This window comes from Chelmon rostratus, chromosome 18 (genome assembly GCF_017976325.1).
Source record: "Chelmon rostratus isolate fCheRos1 chromosome 18, fCheRos1.pri, whole genome shotgun sequence".
In the NCBI taxonomy this organism is placed as follows: Eukaryota; Metazoa; Chordata; class Actinopteri; order Chaetodontiformes; family Chaetodontidae; genus Chelmon; species Chelmon rostratus.
The window spans coordinates 5,450,154-5,476,016 of NC_055675.1; the positions used below are offsets into that span (position 1 = coordinate 5,450,154).

The 25,863-nt window shown below is 41.3% G+C and overlaps 1 protein-coding gene across 2 annotated transcripts in view; it reads right to left on the reverse strand.

Moving 5' to 3' along the window:
* Positions 1-2,495: 2,495 nt before the first annotated feature.
* The window catches only part of fam49a (family with sequence similarity 49 member A), a 34,093-nt gene continuing 10,725 nt past the window's right edge, over positions 2,496-25,863 (reverse strand). Inside the window, exons 2-12 of one of the 2 annotated variants that reach the window (XM_041958542.1) lie at positions 17,624-17,679; positions 11,752-11,831; positions 9,235-9,356; positions 9,022-9,127; positions 7,639-7,775; positions 7,421-7,498; positions 6,863-6,979; positions 6,466-6,545; positions 5,476-5,602; positions 5,260-5,330; positions 2,496-4,760 (exon numbers count right to left, since the gene is read on the reverse strand). In XM_041958542.1, the coding sequence (XP_041814476.1) occupies positions 4,697-4,760; positions 5,260-5,330; positions 5,476-5,602; positions 6,466-6,545; positions 6,863-6,979; positions 7,421-7,498; positions 7,639-7,775; positions 9,022-9,127; positions 9,235-9,356; positions 11,752-11,821 (972 nt within the window). In that variant the 5' untranslated portion in view covers positions 11,822-11,831; positions 17,624-17,679 and the 3' untranslated portion in view covers positions 2,496-4,696. Of the gene's footprint in view, positions 4,761-5,259; positions 5,331-5,475; positions 5,603-6,465; positions 6,546-6,862; positions 6,980-7,420; positions 7,499-7,638; positions 7,776-9,021; positions 9,128-9,234; positions 9,357-11,373; positions 11,601-11,751; positions 11,832-17,623; positions 17,680-25,863 lie in introns of those variants that run through there. The other variant, XM_041958544.1, reaches the window with a different exon arrangement.

Sequence of the window (25,863 nt, forward strand, 5' to 3'; positions counted from 1 at the left end):
ATCGCTGGTAAACCGCGCTCCATTCATCATCGCCGCCGTAGCCCCACTGTGACTGTGACCTCCTTGTCTGAGTCAAAGGGAGACGATAAGGACTCTCTGGAGACTGCAACCAGCAGGCATCGTGCATTATGGAGCAGCTTTTGCGCAGAAATGCATGTTAATGATGCGCTGCTCAGACAGGGAGGTGAAGGGGGGGCAAATTATGGTGATGATGGGGTTTGAGGGAGGCGGGAGTAGGGTGAGATAGAGGACACTGGCATGTAATATTCAGGCTGTTTTACTGCCTGGATACAGGAGCTAATGTGAAATAACATAATGTTCTTGAATCATCTTGAATTGATTGGTTGTCAAGGCAACAGCAGTCCTCTGAGAACTTTTGTCTTTTTTGTCCTCCAGATGTTCCTCAGCTCCAACTGCAGACCCCAGCATCCTCCTCCTCCTCCTCCTCCTCCTCATCATCATCATGAGACCCAATCTCGACCCTCTTGGGCATCTCGCAGTCATGACCACCCCGGCACCAAGGAGACCGCCAAGACCATGCTGCGCTCGGCCCAGTGGAACGCCGGGATCCGTCCGGGGCCGGCGAGGACGGCGGTGCCCCGGCTGAGCGTGGGGGCGCTCAGGGCGTCCCAGCGCTCACAGCGGAGTGCTCCCAGTAAGTAAATCCCAGCTCCTCCGCCCCTCTGGGCTGAAGATGATGTAACCACACAGCAAGAAATGTACTGGGGACTAAATCTGGGTTTAAAATGACTGATTCTGCAGGAAAGACTTGTGTGCAGTTTGTGACCCAATTAGAAATTAGCAGATTAGATTGGAAATTTGAAATGTTTTATCTGTTGTTACCAAGTGGAGCAAAGTTATGGATTTTGAACATTTCAGTGTTTTTAAAGCAAAGCATTAGATGTTAGGGTAAAATGGACACATTTAGAGGACGTCTACGTGACAAATTACACCAAAACATAATGGAATAAAACAACATGCTTTTTTTCCCCACTAATATATCTCCATTTGGCTGTTGGCTAGTGGTAAGAAAAGGCTGAAAATGTTAATGTACTCTTTATATTACCACCGTTAGCAGGGTGGTGAGGGCCGTGTTTGTGCTGTCTGTTCATTTTGTGCAGCAGAGCAAAAGGCAAATCATCTCGCTGAAGGTAACAGACATCACAGCAGGGAGAGTCCAGGTGTAGTCAGCAACATTAATGCTATTAGTGACAACTGTGTTTGCTGTAGGAAGGTCTATAGTTTGTTCAAAAAATGAATAGAAACTGCAATTTAAAGTATTTGCTGATGGCTGTCTTAATGGTACAGTGCCTGTTAGTGTCAGATCTTTTATGTAGCGCGTCCACTATTTTATTCACAGCTTGCAGTGTTAAGTGATCCATATCTTAAAGGGTAAGTTCACCAAATTACTAAAAAAATTCTCACATACCTCCAGTGTTCAGTACCCATGTACATGTCTCTGGATAATCTAATGTGTCAAATTCAGCAGCTCCAATCACATCAACAGTTTTTACTGGAACTATTTTCTGCTGGTCAACATTTAAACTGTTCACTGTGAGATCTGTGGAATTATGATTTAGGTGACCCAACCCTTTAAAATAGGGTTAAGATGATGTCCCAAGTATCTGCATCATCAGACTATTCGCAGTCACAGCAGCTGTCATGAGCCATGTTGGAACATGTTGGCCAATCAGACGTCGCACGCCGACTAAAATTGAAATATTTTGTTTGACAATTTTAACATGAAGTGGAAAATCGCTAATGAAGCGAATATTTCTGTCAATCCCAGGTACACCACTGTTTGAGGTTCAGCCCTGGACTGTGCCTGGTTCACACACACGAGATATGGAGTGAAGCACATCGGCCTCATCAGAAAGACGTCAGAACGCCTTCACATGCAATGCATTCTACGACTGCAATAAATCATTGTGTAAACATGGCAGCGGCTGGAGACAAGAGGAGAATAACTGTGATGGAATTATTTTGAAAAGCACTGCAGAGACGACTAAATCTTTCAGAACTTGAAAGAAATGAATCCTCCTCAGGGCTTTCCACTGAAAGGAGAAGATCAAACATGAAACACTCATGGTTTTAAAGGAGACAGTACTTTGCATCAGCTACAAATAGTCAGTAGCCTCATCTTGAATATTTTAACAGTCCTGTTGAATAATGATGTTTAACATTTACACGTAGAAGCAAGCTTGCTTTTCATGACTTTTTACAGACGGGATTTCTTAAACCACTATCATGAAGAGTGGGTCCCTGTTTTGTTTGCATCTTGTATACACTCACAAGGCCCCCCCACAGTCCTGCTGGTAGACGAAGGCCAAGAAAAGTAGCAATGAGCCAGCAAAAGGCAGGGCATGGATAGCATCATGACTTAGTTTGTATAGAAACCTCCACATGGTACCTTTAAGTTGAAGAAACCATGAGCATCAGGTGTGTAACACAACATAGTTCTTAGAGAAGAAAGCCAAAGGAAACATACGTCAGTATAAGAAATGTACCACCTTTATTATCCAATCCACACATCCCATTCAATACGCAATACAAAGCCAAAGCAATTTATATAAACAATAAGTCTGAGCTCCAAAAATATTAAACAAGAGCTGTCAGTTTAAGACAAAAAAGAACAAACTGATTTTGTCCCAGTATTCAGAACAACATGTTGGATTCGACACACAGTAGCATATCCTGGGCAGAGAGGGAAGCTTTGTGTACATCAATCATGACAGAAGATGTGATTTTTCATTTAAAAAAAAAAAAAAAAGCTACTTCAGTCAGATATGAAATATCCGTATCATACGTACACCTCGCTCCAAGTCTCGTCCATGTACAGTTTTCACTCATTGCATATAAAACATTGCATTCAAAGTATGGCTCACACACGTATATATTACTAAATACAAGAGGGTCAAAAAATAAACAACAGACTGAACAGTAGATATCTGTTAATTAACTGGATGTTGATGTGTATTGTTCTTTATATATATGGCTTATGGATGAAATAAAGAGAAAGTACTTCTGTATTGTCTTACAGGTTTCACAGGTTACGTCTTTAAGGCAATGTTGTGCTCCATGATGATGAGACACACACACTTCCATATTGAAGACATCTGCTCAGTTAGTAGAGGGTTTTATAACACGTGTCTTAACAACGGGTCCAAGTGTTCATGACTTGCTTATCCATCGACTTTCAGATATAACAGTAAAAATGAGCCACAGCTGAACGTACAGCAGCGTACAGCAGTCGTGGATGATGAGATTGTCTGACCAGGTGAGGTTAATGTTAGCGACTGTCAGGAATATCCACGTCGAGATGTTAGTAGGATGACGGGTGATATCAGTGATAGACAACAGATCCTCATATTGGCTATGATTAGTGATAATGATCATAAACACGAGAGGTGAAGGCAAACAGAAGTTTTACAAGCCATTAAATCTTAAACCAGCAGTCCAATTTCAGGCAAAGCTCGAAGTGTTTGTTATTTCAAATTCTGAGGCGATGAAACGGTCCTGGGTGTAGTTTGATGTATAGAAGGCTTAATAAACTGAAAATGTAGTTTTTAACATGTTAAACAACATCAAAGTTCATGTTTAAAAAGGAAACCTCGCCAGTGAAGACCCATCTGGGTCTATTTCTAGAGGGCTAAACAGAGTCTTTTTTAAAAAGAATGAAAAACTTTAAGGAAGAGATAAAAAGTATTCTCTTTAAAAATGTGTTCCTTTGAAGAAGCACGTCATTTAATCAGAATTAAAGACTTTTTGGCCTTTTTAGCAAAATGCATTTTCTGTTTAATACAAAAGCCACAAAATGTCACTTAAAACATGGCAAAGCATGCGACGAAACAATGAAATAATACATTTGGTGGGTTTCGGGTTTCATCATCAAGGCCTTCTAACTCAGCAAAACCTCCAAGTTAAAGCACACTTTGACACACTGGATCTTACTGGATGTGCAAAGTAAGTCTTATGTTCACAGTGGATTTATTTGAACAGTTGCACAAGGTTGGAGTCTAAAAACAAGACAAATGCAAGAGAAAACACCCAAATGCTTTTAGCAATACGTACATCAAACTGATCAATCCCTTATCTGCTCTCAATATCTAGCCCTTCACTGCGACATCCATCTTTACATTGATTTCATATTGTCATTAAATCTCAAGTGAAAACCCAGAAACAACTTCACTTGTTTTAATACTTGATGAATTTTCACTGATAGAAATGAGAACCTGCGTCAGGATTTAAAAACGCTCACTCTTACCAAAAAAGATTTATCTTGCTTCAAAAATCAAGCTGCATTTGACGACAACCTGTACACTAAATTAATTCCATTGTCAAATAAAAGATTGAAGAGAGTCATCAAAGGACATTTTTATGCTGCCTTTTTCATTTCTGTCCAAGTGCTGCTTGCAAAGCTCAGTTACTATATAAGGCTGATAGGCATCCATCATTTGTGCTTTGACAGCTCTTAACCATAGAGGCAACTCATGTGATGCTTTCATACTTTTTTTTGCAAAGTAGAAGAAGAAGAAGGTAGACGTTCTACAGATTTCAATAGCTTGGAGGGAATGACTATGCAAATACACACAAGTATTAACATCAAGTCTTTTTAAATAATGTAAACATATACATCTTATTTGAGGTCAGAGCATTGATCCTCTTCATATCTATTTATATAAAAAAAGAACAAGCATTACTGGAGCATCGTCCGGATGTTCTTCGGAGTGGACTCGTCATTCAGGTGTTTCGTGGTGAACCTGAGAGGAAACAAACGTTTTAGTGGGACTTCCAACAACGAGGCAGTCTGAAGATGCACGGCGCCCATCGGCTTTGCTGCTTCTTGCCTAAATGAAACGTGAGCTCTTGACAGTGAGCCCACTTTAGTGACAGTCTGGAAGTGGAAGTCTGGCCTGCATGTGTTCAGAAACAGAGCAGTATGGTATCTAGAGCATTTGCTTGAAATAGCCCAAAAAAATTGAACAGAGAGACCTTGGTTTGGTTAAGATGAACTAGTTTTTGTAGTTACATTAATGGTGGCAGTGGCCAAAAGTTTGTGACGATATTTAATGTCAATAAAGTAAAAGAAAAATGTCAGAGAAAGAGAGAAAAGTTTGTGGAAAAAAACACTTGTCACAACATCCAGGGGCAGACTGAACGAATAAAATGTGTTTTTCAGACTAGTGGATGAGACTGATGGAAGTCTAACCAACACAGAAACACTCCTTCATGATGCAAAGCTGAGTGAATGTAACCTACTTGAGGGCATTCAGGAGGCCTTCTACGTTGTCTGCCGGCTGGTCCTTCAGGACTTTTATGCAGCCTTTCATCTGAGGAGAAATGAACAGAGTCAGCAACACAAGAGCTGCAGCACAAAACAGTTCCACAGTGACGGCGTTACATCATCTGTGCAGCTTAAATCATGTACAGGTGTGTGAGAGAGAGTGTGTGTGTGTGTGTGTGTGTGTCTCTTACGTCGATCTTGGAGGACTTGTTGAAGGCGCCGTTGGGGTGGACGTGGTCATAAAGAATGATGACTCCGACCATGACCCTCATGCAAAACAAGAGTGTGTCCTCGCTGCTGAAACGACTCGAATATTCCCTAAATACAGAGAGAGAGAGAGAGGGAGAGAGAGAGAGAGAGAGAGAGAGAGAGAGAGAGAGAGAGAGAGACAGACAGAGAGAGAGATAGAGAGGGAGATCAGACAGTATATCACTTGTTGGTGTTCAGTTGGTTGAATGTGTGTGAGAGTGTGTGAATGTCCTCTACACTGTTAAGCTATCAGGGTTTACACACTAAGCAGGCATCAAATTCCAGGTCTTGTCACGTCTCAATGTGTTGTCTTGTAATTCAATGACTCAACTTGTCATGAGTCTCAATCATGCCGTGACGACGGTCACAGTGTCGCATCTAACGATCACAGCGCCATAAACTCTTGGGCAGGTGACTTGCAAGACTACACGTATGACCCCGACTAATCACAGCAGGTCTTATTTCACGATCATTTCTTTTTTGACCCGTCATGGTTCTCTTTTGAGGAAACATCAGACAGGCAGGGGTACTGTTGCCACAGCTCAGCTAACTTTTCCTCTTTCGTTGTCCCACCTCACAGCAGCAACCTCAGCATCCTTCCTCCTCCTCGCCATGGTTACCTGAGTTCGCACTGGAGAGAGCACCTGATTGGTCAACGCTCCGGCTAGATTCATGTAGTCTGAACCTGAATCAGGCTTATTTCTTAAAATCGATCAAGCAAAATATCACAGTAAAATAATTCAGTGGCTGCTGTATCAACACAAATCTCACAGTGTTGCTGCTGGAAAATAGGAATAATAATAAGCGCTGCATTTAAGATTTCTTTTCAAAAACCTTCAAGGACTCACTTTGAATGTGCAGTCTACTAAGGACCTGTGAGACCTGTGTGTGTGAGTGTGTGTGTGTGTGTGTGGTTAAGCATCATCACTCACGGCGTCTCCAGCATGACTTTACAGACGCTGGCCATGGTGCTCAGACAGTCTGTTGTGTTCTCCAGTGGAAGAGTCTTGTTCTGCAGAGGACACAGAAAACAATCACAGTTTATTGTTTGACATGAGTATTGATTAATAATTCACTGTGAATACGTGATGATCTGCTTTCTGACACGAAACAGGATGGCAACATAGTGTAAATCCTTTTGAAACTTAGATAATGTGTTCAGCACTTCTGGAATTTGGCCTTCTTATCTAAATAAGCAGAGTGCAGTAAGCTGGAGGGCTGTGTTAGAGCCACAGCATGAGGACGGTATGATGGACATTTGCTCAGTTCGAACACAGCTGCCGTGGGGTTATTCTGGCCTGTTGAGTGATGCAGTGCAAGCACTCTCACCTCTGTCACAAAGTTCGTGGTCGCGTTGCTGAGTGTTTTCAGCATGGGCGTGGCTTCGGCGTAGAACAGAGACATCCTGTTGGCCATCTCATTGTTGACTTCATTCTCAATGTCCAACTGGAGGTGTCGGAAAAAAAAAACAGATAAACCAGAGCTGTCAGCGTAGGAGGGAATGTCTTTTTCCACACGTGTTTTTTTCATTTTTCTAATGCACCTACATCTCTCACATATTTACTGAAGAGAGGCAGCATCCATACACTGCTCGACAACAGTTACACCTTGTTCACTGTTATCCCATTTTTTCTAATATGACCAGTTTGACTTATTTCCAGGTTCTGATGTCACAGACATTAAAACACAGTGAACACAGCCATCGTTTCTTGTGTCGTACTACGATTGTTTCCTATTGTAGACTGAGAAAGATACTAAATATAGAAATATCAAAGACTGCTGGGAGATATAAATATGTGGACTTGAGAGCCTCAGGAAAACAATGGCTGTCACCTTGTGCCAGCTAATGTAGATCTGAACTAATGTAAGAACATCTGCACAACTCACATTCATGTTGTTGATCCGGTTTCGATTGATGGTTCTTCTGTAGTAGCTGAAGTCGTTCTGGATGGCAGGAATTCTCATCTAAGGGAAACAGTCAGAGCTTGGACTAAATACATTCAGCCCCCATACAAGTATACTGTGTGGTATGAGAGAAGTAATTAGGGCAGAGCGACTGAAACTGTGTGTGTGTGTGTGTTGGCAGCTCAGCGTCTGCAGCAGACCTTCAGCTCATCAAAGCGCAGAGTGAAGTGGAGGATCTCAGCGAACTGTTTGGCCAGCGCCTGCTCCCTCTCCAGGTGCTGAGTGGGCGTGAAGGGCGGACATGTCAGGCACTCCAACAAACTCTTCAGAGCCTCCTCTGCAGACACACACAGACGCACAGACAAGAGGTGAGCTGCTGCGTAGGTGCCAAGGTCCTGCTACACCTAAAAGCCTCTTTCAGTTCTTCTTCACAATGTATTTGGACGTGCACGTCTTCACAGTAAAGAAGAAAAGGCTTGGGATCTCATTATAACAGTGGCGTACGCACAAAACAGGGCCTGAAAGAGGCGTACACCACTTCCCTCACAAAATCTATAAAAACTAACTTGATGGTCGAGGTGGTGAATTGAAGCCAGATTGTGTCATGATGCGTCTCACACATTTAATTTCTCTTAATATCAAAGATTAATTGTACATCCACATTATCATAAACATTCAAAGCAGAAGTGTCTCTAACTGTGGTTGTAGTGAGCCATAACTGTTCCACAGCAGCTTTAAATCTGAAAAGAGCCAACTCAAGTCTTAAATCAAAGTCTGCTCAATATTTCATCAGCGCTTCCCCACCGTCACAGCTCAGAGGAGAGGCTGGGCTGTATGCTAACTAACTGATGAAATTATCATATGGCCTGTGGAAATCCAAGATGACATCAAATAGCATTAAAGAATGCAGAACCCAGCAATCCATAATGTCCTTATGAGTCCTAATCATAGCGCAATAGGCAGAGTTCACCATAACAGAATAAACTGTGTTCATCTATCAAACTTCCCCTTTCAAATGATGATAGTGGATATCTACATGATCATTTGGACAAGGTGTGAAGCAGTCAGTCAACAGTACAACATATAAAAACTGTGGTGACACTCGTGTGTAATGCTGCATGATGGACTACGTGAATGGAAAAATTCATGTGCACCTCGATTTCCGTGTCAGAAAAATTGTTTCCCCCTCGGTCGCTGACGTGATTCACTGTAACGTACCTCTGATCAGCAGGCTCATTTATATGCATCGATATTCATGAGGTGGTCATATTGGTTTATGGTTGAATGCAGGCCTGCAGAGGGCGGGACATGAGGCTGACCCGTGTGCACACATTTCTAGGTGGATTCTGACTTATAAAGGGAACACTGCCTGCAGGTGTGGATACACGTGGTTTTATTATACTAATCATTTTCGGCTTTTGTGCGCACATACACTTTTAGTAAGGATCCTACGCACTGTTTGCTAAATGAGACCCCAGAGCATTTTGTACTAATGCTGTATGACATGAGCTTACATCCCATAGTTCCTTATAACAGACTGATATAACTTGTGTTAGGATACAACTTGTACACTGTAACCTCACCTAATCTGATAGAGAAACTGTAGAACTTCTTGAGTTTGATGACCAGTGGGCAGACTGAGTTCCAGGCTCGCTCCTGCTGCATGAAGTCGCTGGGGTTTTGAATTGCCTGGAAAAAAAGACAAACAGCAGAACACATTAGAAAACATCCATAATTCGAGCCATAGTAATCATCAACATCAAGCACCGGTGTGTGTGTGTGTGTGTGCGTATTACATCTCTGATCTCCTGGCCCGCTCCTTTGTACGCCTGCAGCCCAGACAGGATGCTCTCAGAGTCCTGGAGGACTGAGTTCACCTGGTTCCACACCTCACGCTCTCCTTCTGTCGGCTGTGCATCTAACACACACACACGGATACATACAAAAATCACACACACGCACACACACACACATGCACACCAGTTAGATAAGCTACTGCAGCAGTCAATGTGAATACAAATACATTTGATAACTGTTAATTCTCGCCTTTTCACATCAAGAATCAATTTGTAAGAGATTAGCAATTTTAGCAGATGTGACTTTTCACACTTAGATTTAATTTTCTAGTCTAAATGTTACACTGTGACTTGATGTGAAAGGGCTTTGATTAAATAAATAATAAAGACATGTGTGCTGAGTGTTTTTGTCACTGAAGTAACTCTTCAACTCGTTCTATCTAGAACTCTTTTTTTTTTTTTTTTAGCAGAGGAGTACGAAAACATTCAGCACAATGAACTGTGTTTGGGTCAAAGCTAGAAGCATTATTTCACTTCAGTAAACATTTTTAGCTTTTAGCACATACAGCACATCCACATAGGAGTCCATCAACAGTCAGCCACCAGAATTTGCTGCCGTGGGCATCCAGAGTGATGCCTTTAATTTGCAACGCAAAACCCAAATGACGATAAGCAGTGATGAGACTGGAATCGTCTATAAAACAATGAAAGCACTCTACTGTAGACTGAACGGCTCCACACACACGCACAATCGAGTATCCATAATGTGTCCTAACCTCTGTAACTGAATACACTGGAGCTGGATGCATTTACTGCATCCTGCCTGAAGCTCTAACTAAGCTAATCTGAATTCTGAGTGCATTTCAAGACAGCAGCACTTGGAGGTTGACTGTAAGAGAACGAGTATGGAGGTATATACAGCATGAGCTGCAAAACTGTACATGTTCTACTACAGTGAAATATGCTGAAGTGTTTTTGCAGGGTGGTCTGATCCCAGCGTGCTGGAGTGAGCTCTTGGAAAGACATGGAGTGACAGGAGAGTTTTAACAGTCTGGATAACAATATTCAAGGCATTTTACTGCATAACATGGATTAAGTTAATTGTATATTCTGTTTGCATATATTTGGGAAGTCATGTCTGCAACCTACAGACAAGTCGACTGTTTTGCTCCATACTTCCTGCATGGTATCCTGATACAGACATCAATTATTTGTGTAGTTCTGCCGAACCAATATATCTCCCATTAGCTTGGTTTGCTTCAGGACGTATTTTAATACCGTGGGAGAACATGTACGATGTCTAATTTACAACAAATAATAATGAGATTTGTGCCGGAAACTAAAGATTCTTCCACAGAGGGAAGAGCAGCTCTAAATATGGAGCATCAGTGACATTAAAACTGTGCGTCTGAGGTCTGTTTTGCATTTCAAAACCCTTCCACTCCCATCATTTCCTCTTTGCTGAGTAAACAAAGCCTGAGGTTGGCTACATTGTCAGAGTGGCTGAAATGCCACTGTGGAGGCGTATTGTGTTTTTCTTTCAGCAGGAGCTTTTAAGAAAAAGGCCAAAGCCGATTTATTTGGAGTGTTGAAAAAATGAAAATAGCCAGTTCGTCTCTATCGTGTAAACATCAGAGGAAACAGAGCACTACTGGAGCTACTTTAATATATTACTGCAGTGATGGAATTTTTTTTTTTCCTTGACAGCATTCATGTAGCTAACTGATGATGATTATATAGTGAAATGATCACTACAGATAACAGGATTATGCAGGAAAAACAACAAGGTGCCATAATATAAAGCATCTGATAATGTGTATTACATTAATTTATGTATGAATATGTATCATACGTGTCTTATCATAAGTGAACATACGGGGGGAAGCATGCAGACAAGGTCAAGGGTCAGCTCCATTCTTCTTCAGCTTGGCATGCAGTGAATGGATTTTAAAACCACACTGAAATCAATCATGAATTCCAATAAATTCACAGGAGGAAGGTCAACAATACAATGGCTGAATAGGCTGACCCCGGACCAGTCAGAGCAGCTAAAGAGACATTAAGGGATAAAGGAATTAGGAATGTTGGTGGTGGGGGGGTGGAGGGGGTCCTAGCAGGACAGGCATAAGCTGTGCTCACTTTCAAAGTCAAGGAAAAAGTTTGGCCCCTGTTCAAGCTCTGTGCAAGTGAGCACTTTTAACAGATTCCCCATTTGGTTTCTGCAAGAGAGAAAAGAGAAAGAGAAAGGAAGAAAAGTATGTGTGAAAGGCCATCAACAAGTTAATAGGCAGATCAGAGCGGGAAGAGCAGGAGATCATGATGGATAGAAAGGAAAGGAGGGGAAAGCGAAGGAGAAAAAGAGGAGCATAAGCAGACTCCTTCAGGGCTTCGTCATCAGGAGCAGAGACCTGCTGACAGAAAGGAAACAGCTGAGCTGCTTTCACCTCTCCCCACCTCCCCACATCACTTTCTCCATCCATCTTTTCTCCCTTTGTTCCACTCCACTGCCAGACTTACTTTCAAAGTCCAGGAAAAAGTGTGGATAGTTCTCTATTTCCCTTGTTAGGACTTTTAGCAGGTTACCCATTCCAGCAAACCTGATGGTCAAAATACAGTCGTGAAAAACAGACATAAAAAAGACATGTATACATATATTTTCATACAAAATGCATTAAATGTGCAGTGAACTGTGTACGGAGTACTGTACTGTGCACACAGAGACATTCACGATAACCTAAAGCAGGCTGAAAATGTGTTCAACATCCAAATATGATTTATATCAAGCAGAGGTTGTTTCTGTTTGTTCTGAATGATGAATTTTCAAATGAAATAGTTATAAAAGTTATAATTTCAACCTAGTTAAATGCAGATAATCTGGATTTGAAGTGTGTGTGTGTGTGACCCTGCCTTAAGACATTTGTAGCCAAAATAACTGCAGGCCAAAACATAAACCTTCCTCTAAATTCTTTCATTTTTTGCTTCATGGTAGTCCATGACTGGCTGCCCGAGTCACTGTAAGGCAACAGAGAAGAAGAAAAATACAAAGGGGTTTTCATTTCAGCCCCAAAGCTGCGGCACTACGAGTTTTGTTTTTTTATTTGTTTTTTTGGGGGGGTGGGTTTAAAAAGGAGTCAATGACAGCTGATGCTTTCAGTTGCAGTTTGTGTTGCGTTTGAGATGCAAATGTCTGCATGTCTACTGAGACTGATTTACTGAAACTGAATTCAGTGGTGACCCACTACTCTAAAAACTGGAGCACGGTTATGGGACTCATTATGTGCATTTAGTTTTCCTAAAAAGTCACGTAAAAGATTTTTACGCAAGTCAAAGCAGTTCTGAAACCTTCTGAAACATTTTACAAAATACAAAAAAGTACAATTTTTCTAGGGCTGAAAACAACTATTTAGTAAGTAGTTTAAGTAAGTAAACTAACTAATTAACTAACTAAATTTAATAAACTAATCTGCCGATTATTTTCAGCATTTCACGATAAGTTGCTTGGTCTATAAATGGTCAGAAAATATTGATAATTTGACATCACCAGTTCTCAGAGCTCAAGCTGACGTCTTCAAATGTCTTGTTTTGTTTGACGTACAGTTCAAAACTCAAAGTTATTCAGGTTAGATTAGAGAAGGCAAAAAACAAAACAAAACAAAAAAAAAGCAATTACTATTTGTTGATTATTTTTCTGTCACTCAACTCGTTTACTCCATCAATTGTTTGACATTTACAGTTTTCTTCAATCAATGACATCATCTTTTAATCCAACCTCACCTCATTTCACAGAAATGACACTGATGGGGAAAACAGCATTTCTAACTGAATGATTTTTGTGTTTAAAAACATGCACAGCAAGAACTCAGTCAAAATGAGAAAATTATTATTATTTTTTATTTAAAATGTGTAGTATATAAACAGAATTCACATTGTGCACATGTATGCATGTGTGTGTTTCCTGGTCAGTTAAAGAGGCTGCGGAAGCTAAATCTCCTCCCACCTTCGCTGGACAGAACTCCTGAGGTTCTGAACCTCTTCCTCTGCTCTTTTGGATTCAGGCCTTTCTCAACGTGGCCAAACACGGGGCCGGAGTCCTAAATGGCAGTTACACTCTATAAAGATTTTATTGGAGGCAAAAGGCAGTGGGTAGGTAGCAATTTCCAGGGAAAAGTCTACCTCCTCAACCGTGGAGGGTGGTCACAGACTCTGTAATCACAGCAGGGCTTAAATTTACAGTAGCATAATATGAGGCAATGATTACGGTAAAGGAGAAAACGTCACAGTGTATCATGGGGATGGAAATGGCAGTAGTATAACCTTGCTGGGTTCAAAACATTTACCCAGATGTTGAATTCATGTTGGGTGGGAAACAAAAGTTGTTACCTGAAAGTCATTTGAAACAAAGAAAATGCAGATGCACTCGAAACAACAGATGTTTTTTAACTTTAAGTCTGCGTCAGTCTATTACGGACATGGAGTTGCAGATTCATACTGTGTGAGGAAACTAGATGGGTGTAGGATTGTTTATTCTCACACACACATCAAACTTCTCTCAACTTTAAGAAGTCACAGTGTGACGCGAAAACAAACGAGACACTGTGCCGCAGTCTGCACATGATAATCACACTACACTTCTCTGCACAGCCTCCAGCAAGCCTTCGACTATTTTCAATCATGGTATTCATTCCTCCAGTGAATATCTGGATACAAAAAAAAAAAAAAAAACAGTCTGCTTTCAGTTCCTACAGCACCAGCTTTGATTCTGGAGGAGTTAGAAACCTTTTAATGTGTCTGATTAGCAATTTCATGCAGTCACGATTAATTCTGGTGTTAAAATACAAAGCTGAACCAGAAGGGGGCAGTGCTGATTTGCATTTATATTTCACTGACGGGGATTAAAGTTGTGCTGTAATGGTGTCATGTCAGTACATGTGCAGCAGAAGTCTATTTTTCAAGACGAACCCTGACCTGCGGCTACAACAAGTTCCTCAACATACTCACTTGGGTGTATCTGCAGCCACACTCCGGTTATGCTACCCTCAGGTATCAGTTAAGCATCAAAGCTCACAGCCAGTTCTATCAGACAATCATCCGCAGACGTACCAGCAACATCTAAAGGGGAACAGTTTTTTTCTGAGGGACCACAGACCATGTGATAATAAAAGGTCCAGTGTGAAAGCTGATGCAAATCCTTGGTTTAACATACTTTTTCATTCAGGCCACTTTCAGACATTTTCATTCGTTGTGGGGAGTGTGTCCGAGAAAAAAAGACAGCATAGTTTTGTAGCCTTGAAGAGATTCCTACAGGCAAATCTCTCACATACTGTTACACTGTTGGATATCATTAACTTGTCATTTCCCCGACAACACCAGAATCACTTTTAACAACCCCCAGAGAAGTTATAGCTTTGAGTCATAGGTGTGTGTGTGGATTAACACAGCTAGCGAGCCAACTGATTAATGAAGACTGGGGAGCGTCTATGATTGTGGTGACATCACTCAAAATGTAGCTGCATTGCACTGCACTGCATATGTGAAGACTACCATTCACAGAGAAAGCAATGATTCAAATAAACGCTTTTTAGACTTGAACAAAACGTGTGACATATGTCACAGAGTCAGATCTAGGAGACAATTCAAATATGAAGTAAGCAACTTTTCCACTGGCTAAATGTAATGTCAGAAACTTAAAGACAACAAAGCGATATCTTAACTTGCATCAACCCATCAACATGGATGATCGTAGGATATAACAAGGAGAAGGATGTAATATTTTCACTCTCAAAATAGTCACTGCCCATCACTTCTGATGATAGGTACACAGTACAACAGTGCAAACAAAGACTCAGCAGTACAGAACAGAACATGTGTGACTTCTAAGTAAGTAAAATGTGCCAATGTGTATGCAAATCCATGCCAATAATGTCCTGTGACAGTTAACTTAACCAGCAGCTACAGGAAGTGTGTGCGTTATTTTCCCCAGAGGCAAACAAACCAGCTCCAGCAGCTTTTTCCACTATTTCTTGTCTCTCAGGAAGCCAAGGCGCAAATGAAACAAACAGCCCCAAACAAGCTGAAAATGCAATCTCTACTCAGAGAACTGTACAGTAAAAGGAGAAAGAAATGAACCATGATACAGAACAACATGGTAACACTGTGCATGCATAAAGATCCACTTCTGGTCTCATCTTTTCCTGTTTGTAACATGTAACATGTGCCATATACGTAGGTATGTGCACAATACCAGGAACCTGCTGGCTCACCTGAATGAAATGCAGTCTGTTGTAAAGAAAGGTCTGTAGTGAACAATAAAGGACAAGCCTGGTCTTTGAATGCCTCTCAGACCGGATTTGTACAGTGTGACAGACTAAGTCTAGCCAGGTCTGTGACCTTTCAGAAAGGTTGATAAATGCATAACACACTGCACTGAAATGCTCACACGCTGTTCAAGTCTGAGCTGTGATGTCTCCTCCATCTTTAACATCCTGCTCACAATCAGGAACAGCCCTTTGACAATCTATGTTGCATGATGGATTGAATTTCCTTTCTTTTTCTTGTTTTATGAATTATAACTTAACGGACACAGTTGCAGACTGAAGTCATTGAATGGTTTCTACAGTAGAAGGGATTAACCTTGTACTGCAGGCTGAATGCACGCTCAGTAAACCTGCATCATCATATGCACATCTCATTCACGACACTCCGTATGCACACTTTTACTCAAGGTCATTAGCAGTGCTATGAGTATATGCATTTCTTTTTTGGCCCACTGGGAATTAAACTTTCACATGTACTTACTTTCCCACATTTACCCTTCAGTCTTAATACCAGACAGGGAATTTTATTGTCTGCTTGGTTCCTGTTTCATAACCTATACCACAGTCTGTATCTTATCTTTTCCTCTTTCCCATTGTACTTACCATCAGCTGATGTGAGTTAAATTAAAAGGGGAATAGCACATATAGTAAAACATGTAAATCTTTTGTGAAAGGTGTGCTGAGGATGTAGCTACAGACCATTTAAAAAGTACATATCTGAGAGACAACTGAGACAACCAGTTTCCCTTCAGAATACCATTTACAAGAAGTCCCTATTCAAAAAAAAAAAAAAAAAAAAAAAAGACATCCAAATGGTTTTGAAGCTGACATCACAGGTTTGTTTGTCTGGGGAACTTTTTATTACCCTGTAAGACAACTTGTCGGTCTTGATCAATGACTTGCCTTTCTACTTGTTTAGTGCCACAAGCTGTTCTCAGTGATACGAACTGACAGAAACTCTCTCAACACCACCACTGTCCTAGTTCAACCTCAAGTTAAACATTCCTCTTGCTCCAAAAAATGTGCTTGTGAAAGCGTGCTGCAGTCTCAAGCCTATTTGTGCTTTATAATTAAAGCAAACTCTTTGCATTTGAAGCACCAAAATGAGTGCCACGTTTAAATTGCCTTCCATGCTGTCTGAGTGTCTGAAACAACCTCTGGTGAGAGAAACCATTCCCTGAGCAAACTCACAAACCTAATCTTTGTAGAGTGCTAAATGGAATTTTGCATTTTGTGTTACTACAAGATTTAATATTTGTCTTTTAAAGTGACAAAGACAAAAGACAAAAGACAAACCACAGCAAAAATTGAATTGTCCTTCCCAACAGTGAATACCTACAGCTGTTCTCAAAGTTGCTTTTACAGCATGTGAAAATTACTCAAAAGCACATCTTCAGTTTGCATCTTATTCTCTTTTCTGATGTGCAGGCAGGTAGCTCTAAACATGCAACTATATCTTGTACACACAACTTTGCTCATTTATGTTTTATTTGTTATGCTTGTACGTGGCATTTGTAGTTCACAGTCCTAAAATCCCCAGAGTCAAATTCATGAAGCGTGTAAATTTGCAGAAGCACGTTTAACCTTTCTTCTGACAGATTAGCAGCAATAGTTTTTAATTTAATGTTGATTATGGAAGTTACTTGAATGTTAAAATGCTAATTTAAATTCATATTTCACTAACTGGACATGGAGACATTTAAAGAGTACGATCACTTGCTTTTTCTTTTCAGGTGGCATTTGTTAGTGCAAACTTGCATCCTTTTGGGTAAATGACATAAAAAGTTTGGGAACCTGCCCATATCGGAAAAATGCGGTTCAGTATTTCTCTTTAACAGTGCTGAGGACAAATAGTTCAACAGCCTTTGCGGGAGAAAGTTTAGGGCTTAATACAACAAATGCAGGCTAATCCCACTGTAATCATCTAAACCACAGCATTGTTGCTGGGCTGATGTGCCTTAGTGGCAGCTTAGTGTGCTGTTACTCAAACATGACTACACTAGCTCAGAAAACTCTGTGTGTGTGTGTGTGTGTGTGTGTGTGTGTGTGTGTGTGTGTGCATGTGCGTCCTGTACCTTCTCTGGTGGAGGACCTCGGGTTGCTGTCTATATCATCCGCTTTCTCGTTATCCCTGAAACAAGAGGATAAAAGGAATTGTTAAAATCAATATATATCAGTATAGACATAGAGGTGTGTGGGTGTGTGTGGGTGTGCGTGTGTGTGCATGCTTGTCACATCCCACATCTGTGCTTCGGGTAGGTTAAGTATCAACTTTCCACATTAACTAACTTCCCCCTTTCTCCTGACATGCACGCATTCAGCAAACAAATACAGCCCTCCCTCATCACAAAACACCCAATGAATTATTCAACGGTGAAATCTACACCCCTGTCTGTTATAACCAAAATAAAGCTGATTAAGGCTCTGCCTGCTGCATGCTCACTGGCGTATTAAATGTCTTGTGACACGCTGCAGCTGCTAATGGTCACTGGGACTGTACTGTATCTCCCTGAGGCATGAGAGCAGAAAATAAATAAATAGATGGCACTCTCACCTTCTGTCAAAAACGAACGAACGAGTAGTGCACATCCAGTGTAACATTTTGTGACCCATCCGAAAAACACAATACAGTAACAAAATACTAGTAGCCATAAAGAAGTAATGTAACATGTACTATTAAGACTTCAGTATAGTAGTAGATACAGTAACGCATTAGCACCCAGCTATTAAGCATTCAACAGCGAGCAGCAATATCATCTTTCCATGATATTCAACACATGAGACAAAAACTCAAACTTGCTGCTGTTGAACAGCTGGGGTCAAGAAACGTGTCTGTTACCTAATTAATGGTTCAAATTATAAGCCAGCAAAAAAATTACAATTACCAACATGAACCGCCGTGTTCTGAACACACACCCTTACACCCCAACACTATTGGATAAACGCTGTAACAAAGCAACATTTGCACTTTGGAAAATAAAACCTAAAACATGACATACTATTCAACTCAGCACAGAGAGGGGCCCTGCCCTGCAAAAGAGCTGCAAGCCTGCACAGAGCACAAATGGGAGCAGATCTGTTGTAGACATTCACGTAGAAAAAAATTGATAAAAGTGTGTCGAAATGTCTGTCAAAAGCAATCATAAGCTAAGCCAACATTGCCATAGAGACCAGGTTATATTGAGGCTATAGTAGGGATAGTGTTATTGTTACCAACGATAATATAACCGTAACAGCGTGAGAGAGTGGTTATTTTGGTTTAAATAATGCAACAGTAAATAAATGAAAGTAAGAAATAATATGACAGATATTACATTTTAAAAGTTACTTGTCCTGCACATAAGTACTGACCACACAGGTCAACAGGAAGCATTATTCAGAAATCTTGCTGCGTGTTCATTCTCCACAGAAGTACAATTTCTGTAATCTTTTGTTATCTATGTAGCTTCTTTTCTTTTTTGGTTACCATCAACAGTACAGACCATCATGTGAGAGCCTGAAGACTGAGACAGCCCCATCTGTCACAGTAAATAGACCTCATCCATCTGTGCTGACCTCCATCCCTCCTCTGGAGAACCTGCACGGTAACAGAGCGAGGGAAAAGGAGGTGGGATGTTGTGGATGGATGGATGGATGGATGGATGGATGGATGGATGGATGGATGGATGGATGGATGGATGGATGGATGGAGGCCCCACAGGGACACTAGGCACTCTCCTTATAAGGGCATGGTAGTGTGTGGTGACTCCCTGTGGTCTGACACATGAGCGGACATCACCTCAACATTACACTAGGTCTACAGACACACACACACATACTACACACTTCATGTGTCCCTTCTGGACCTCTTCACACACACGCACGCACACACGCACGCACGCACACACACACACACACACGCGCACGCACGCGCACGCACACACACACGCGCACGCACGCGCACGCACACACACACGCGCGCACACACGCGCGCGCACACTTGCCAAAACACCATGTGGACAGCACAGACTGAGCCCTGATGAGAGCAGACACTTCACCATCACACCCACTTCACTCATTAGACAGCCAACTTCTCTCTTTCTCTGCACTTCAACTTTTTCATCCCCGCACTCTCTCTCCTTCCCTTTTCTTCCCTGCCTGCTTTCTCCCTCCCTTTCACCTCTCTGCTTCCTCTTTCAAAAACACATAGCTGGATTTTCTGTTTTTCCAGCCTGACAGACACACAGATGTCACCAGGCAGTCAACTAATTCACACCATGACGCTGAATTTGATTAATTCAATTCAATTCCAGATTAGAAAATAGCCACTAGCTAGCCAGACACATCTTCCACCTAGCCCTTAGCTATCCCAATGAAGCAGCTTTTCAGTAAACTAGCCACACGTTGATTCAGGCAGCCGGCAGATGAGTCAGTCGGTTTAGTAGTCGTTTAGTCGCTAAATCTGTCAATCATCCCGGCAGGTGGTGGAGCCAGACAAGAGACGAGGGAGATGAGTACAGACTCCTAAAAAATAAACATGTTTTTCAGGAAACATCAATCGAGAGCCAGAACGGAATTTTCCAGTGACCCCACAGGAACAACACACATAATAAAACAGGCCCACTATGCCCCATTGTAAGGTACAAAACAATATGATTGTAGTGAGGCTGAGTTTATCCTAATAATCTAGTATTAAGAGGAACATTTCACCATTGGAGTTAATTTAGCTATTGTTATATGACTGCAGTGTCCTTACTTACGTTTGTCGATGAGATATAGAGTGTGTCCAAATGTTTCATTTCCATTACATTTCAGCCAGTATTCATCCATTTAGCAGCCAGACGCTAAGGGATCTTGCGTTGGGGTCTTTCCCTAATCTTTACAAATTAAGATTAGCACACTATAATAAAATGGATTTCCTAGTAACAGTGGCCTGCGTAGCACGTAGCTTGTCTCACTTGTGGTCACCATTTAGGCAGTTTCAGATGGAGGCCCAGGTGTTTCTCCAAACAGGTTTTAATGCAATTTGAGATGATGACCTTTCAGTCACAAGGCTGCTTCACCAGACTCTTAGCAACCAATGCTCAGTACAAACAAAGAGTAATAAAGGCAAAGGAAAAAGTTCAATCACCATTCTGCCTGATCCTTTCACTCTAAAGTTAGCTTCATGTGTTGACTGAATTACAGTGAGCTGATGACCCACCTTCATCTGGAACATTGCCCCATATAAGCTCACACACAAAGATATAAAACAGTCTAACACAAAAGCATTAAGTCTCTTCCATGCACAACCACACAGCCTGCCTGCAAGCCTGTGTCAAAAAGCTATCTGTTTCCATGGTGACAGCAGAGACGTCCGTTAAAACAGGGGAAGCACACAAATGTGACAGAGTGGAAGCCCGGAGGGGACGCACACATCCACACTTTGTTCCTCAATGGTTTACTGTTCAGAAAAAGGGAAGGTGTGTGATGAAAGCTGCTGTCACTTCTGGTTGCACGCCTGGCAAGGAGGATACCAAACCTACTGGGTAGAGAGAGGGAGAGTGACAGACTACAGGCCTGTGATGACAAGAAAACAGCAGAAACAATCCTCAGGGAAATCGCAGGAAAAAATATACAGTATATGCACAAGGAAAGCTGTGGTGCATCCAAACAAAACCTCAAAAACTAAAGAAAGAGAGCATCAGTATAGTGACAGTGCTCCCATGTTGCTGAAGGCAATGATTTTTGACTCAAAGAAAGTAGAGCAAGACTAAACAGCACCCAAAAAGACTTGCATATATGAGAAGTTAACGGGAAACATCGTGCACCTCTGTCACTGAAACGGTTGTTGAAGGTGCATTAATGCATGAGGCATGGAGAGACACACACTACTTGACTGTGACAGGGCCCAGCGAATGTCCTAGTCCTATTGTCTGCAACCAGAGTTTACACAAGAAGACAAAAGACCACATATCCCACAGGGTTAAATGGACCATTCCAGCGAACATTCATGAGTCGCTCTTATCTGGCTCTCATATCAGCTGTGCTTTCACAGTGTGTTTACATGCTCAACATTAGCCTCGAACCACTGAGTACTCAGTAAATCAGTAAGCACATATTAGAATCTAACGCAAATTTGTCCAACACAGTTTGAAGAGTGGTTCTCTCACCGATAAAGCCAAAACTACGGGATGTAAACATGACCTGATGCTTTCATTGTTTGGAATGTTTCATGTAAGCTGCTGTCGTTACCTTGAAAATGTACTCAGAAATATGATAACTGCCAGGCATCTGTTAAAGCTGACATTTAATATTAATTGCCATTCAACCTGAAATGAATCACCTATGTAGCTTCTTTTGAAGCTGAAATTTTACAGTAGATGCCAGAGCTGTCAGTGAGTGAGTCATACACACAGTGCAATGTCATAACCGCTTACAACGAGGCCATTACCAACACTGAGGGAAGTCACCTAACAGGATATGTGCTTAACGAAACTACAATCTGGCCTTGGAAATAACCACACCTCTGACAACAATAAGAGAACACTGTAAGCTTCATCATGTTGGATTTAACTGCAGGGCTACTGAATTGTGTGGTAAGGCCTCATGTATTTTCACCACAGTCTGTCAGTGACAAGTAACATCCTGTGTATTCTTGCTTGCAGTGATGGAAGAATGATGAGCACAGAGTAAAAGACTGTCAGTGAGAGAGCATTTTGTCAAGGTTGACAGTAGAAGTTATTGTCCACACAACTCCACGCAGAAAAATAGACCCAAGAAAATATAGAGTCAGGGCTGTCACACCAGACTGGAGAGACGATGGTTACTTGAAAAGGCAACCAAACAAAACATCAATGGTGCTTGACTTCTACAGTGCATGCAGAGATGCATACTGCTGAACTGCAGTCTCTAGTTTATTGGCAGACAAAACATTTTCTTGTCCTGAGGGGAGGAACGGGATATGACCCACTTTGGATCAAGACCCACTGTTTTCTTAATGCTACATTTAAGCTTCCACAAAATCAACATTAGCCATAAAACAAATTTAGCCTGAGCTACAAATACAACACGCATCCTTTAACGCAGAGGGTTGGAGAGGAACATTAGCTTTTGGACTTGTGATGATAACAGCATGGAGACTGATGGTGATTCAAGGGGGAAATGTTGGAGCTCATTCAATCAGTCAGGTAACTGAGTGCACACGACTCCAGTCGGAGCAGCAGTTTAATTATTGCAAACACAACGCTGCTACTTCAAATTAAGAGCTGTGAATGGTTGACCAGTAACAAGCTACAAGTGTGCAAAAATAGACGTTTAATACAGACATGGACATTTGCCAACACATTTCTCCCAGTGGGTAATTTTGAAATATTGTAGTAAAAAAAAAAGCTGATTAGATGAAAAATTACAAACCAGAGCATTAATTATCCAAATATTGTTACTTAATCAATCCATAATGAAGTCTGGTGCACTTATAGTACTGTGTGTTTCTGATAAAAGGCCATTTAAATCACGAAAGTCATTTGTAGTGTAAGCAGAGGCATGTACATCCCCAGCAGAACGTGGTAACTAATCTTTTTTGACATATTATTGTGTACAGAAAACTATACTAAGACAATATATTTAATGTTTTACCTCACTTCTTCTTTGATTTTTGTAAATATCTGCTTATTCTGATTTGATTGAAAGTTGTGGAACGCTTCAAAAGCACCTGTTTGGATCATTCCACAGGTAAACAGGTTGATTGGTTACAGGTGATAGTATTATGATTGGGTATGAAAGGGGCATCCTGGAAAGGCTCAGTGGTTCACAAGCGAGGATGGAGTGAGGATCAACACTGTGTGAACACATGATTGTGTAAAGGATGTTACTACACGAGCTCAGTAACACTTTGGAAAGCTGTTGTCAGTAAACACAGTTTGTTTGCAAATGACTCCATTCTGTTTTTATTTGTTTTACACAATGCCCCAGCTTTTGTTGTACAATGAAAGCGCCGTTTCAACATCGATTTTAACTTGTTTAATTTTGTAAAAAGACAAACACTTCATGCCCACTCCGAATCAAGTCAGCTACTACAACTCCACTATAAACTCAGTAACACTGACAAAAGGAGTCCCTGGATAGCGTGACAGCTGTTGATGTTCACAGACATCCAAGACTGAACCTAAATCAATTATTTACATGAATGAGCATCATCTCCAGCACTGGAAAACACACATTTCCAATACAGCTCCAGGTCACGCAAGGGGAGTTGGTGTGAGCGAGGAAAGCGTAAGCAGAAGTCCCAGTTGAGACCACCTTTGGCTGTCATTTTCAGGCAAGCAAAAAAGTGTGTGTGTGTGTGTGTGTGCGTGTGTGCGTGCGTGGTCACTGCACACATCTTTGATGGAACAAGTCCGTCCCTTACTGCAGTGTGGAAAGCAAAGGATGCAGTGAGGGCGAGACACATCTGGCTCAGAAGGATCTGCCTTCTGCAGACACCCTCTTAGGGTTCAAACAAGGGTTACTCCTCAATGGAGGTGCAATGGGCTGGAAGACTGCAACCCTCCCATGAGTAAATGAATGTGCATGCCTGTGTGTTTGTAACAACTGTGGAGCTTCTTTCTGCCATTCTGCATGGCAACAGCTGATGATGGGTGATAGATTTACAACAGCCCAGTGAGCTCTGGGTTGGGGAAGAGATTTGTTCATTTGGCGGCATTGTACGATAACAACTGCCTACACTCACTTTGTATTCACTTCACAGCACTCTAGCCTTCAATGCTATCCTGACATTTTTGCTTGCAACCCTCAAGTACAACAAGCAGGTGAAGTGTTGGTTTTCACACTCCTGCAAATTAACCGTTCATTCATCAACTGACACTCGGTTGAACAGGAAATGCATCTGCCTATTCACTCTCTGTCAACGCTAATAAGTGTGGGAACTGTGCTGAGTTCCTCTTTTGTCATGCACGTAGAACCGTACAGCTTCATGTATATGTTTAGGTAGAGTAACTGCATCAGGACTCAGGCCCGCTGTAGTTGAGGGGTATAAAATGATGAAATTTAAACTCTCGTCCCTTTCAATCAAAATAACCCTTCTTATTTTGATGCATGTTACAATTTAATTTCCCCGGCGTGGGATTAATAAAGTCTTATCTTATCTTACCTTAATACTGTACTTCAAAACACAATCTCCAGCAACAGAGCCACCATTATTTCATTACTTTACAGTCATAACTTAGATTAAGAAACATTAAATAATTGTCTCTTATGATGCAGCAACACATAAAAAAAATATTATTAGATGAACAGGAAATTTCTATAGCTGCTTTTTCTCTCTACTCAATGAACTCAAAGCCAGCTGAACCTGATCTGCAGTTTCGGGAATCTGGTTCCAGTTTGCTTCCTCTCACTCAGGTGACTATTTGTGAATCTTTAGCTCCAACATTGCCAAACATGAACCCTTTGAAAGGCCAAATGTAATAGAGAGAAACAATTTCCTCTCCTGTACCCTGATGCACATATTTCAAACAGCCATGCTTATAAAACATTGAACCTGGAACACAACAGTTCTTCTCAGTTTTGATCCACATTCCCAGGGTCAGAGCCCTCTGTGTCGTTCTTGTGGAGGAACAAAGAACTGCCAATAAAAAATACAACATTTTAAAAAAGGCTTGTGGCGTTGTTCAAACAACAGTAAATCCCAGAAAGAGGAAAATGACCACCAGCCAAATGCTTCTACTTCTTGGCAGCGAGTTTATCTAACAGCCATTTCGGCAAAGAATCAGATGAAGATCTTGTAATGACAATAACACTCAGCAGCTAGTGAAGAATGACAAGTATGAGGAATAAAGCTGATACAATATTAACAAAAAATAAAGTATTTTTAAAAACCTGGACTGCAGTTAGCTGATTGTCAACACTTTGAAGCAACAAACTCAAACTGACTGTGAGACACCTGCCAGTCAAGCAAACATGCCTCAGAACTATGCATTGAGTAAGCAGTTTCTTCCTCCTCTTCCTCTCTTTATTATAGGTTTGACAGTTCACATAGTTGGTATGAGCAGTTGACGTCATGGAACGTGCAAAACATGAATACAAAACGGTTCCTCCTATAGACACTTTTAGCAGTGTGTCAGTTGTTGACTAGCTAAGACATGCTACTCAGATTACCCCTGCCTGTGAGGTTAGCATATTCAGAATGCAAATTAAGGCAACCTCAAAGCAATAATGAATGCCATAGGAGAGGTTTTTTTGTTTGTTTGTTTTTTAATAGTTGCTAGTACACAACCATACTTCAGAGAACACAATGTGCTGATGATTACGTATTGACACAGATCATTTAGTTGTATTTCAGCTCATTTATTGATCG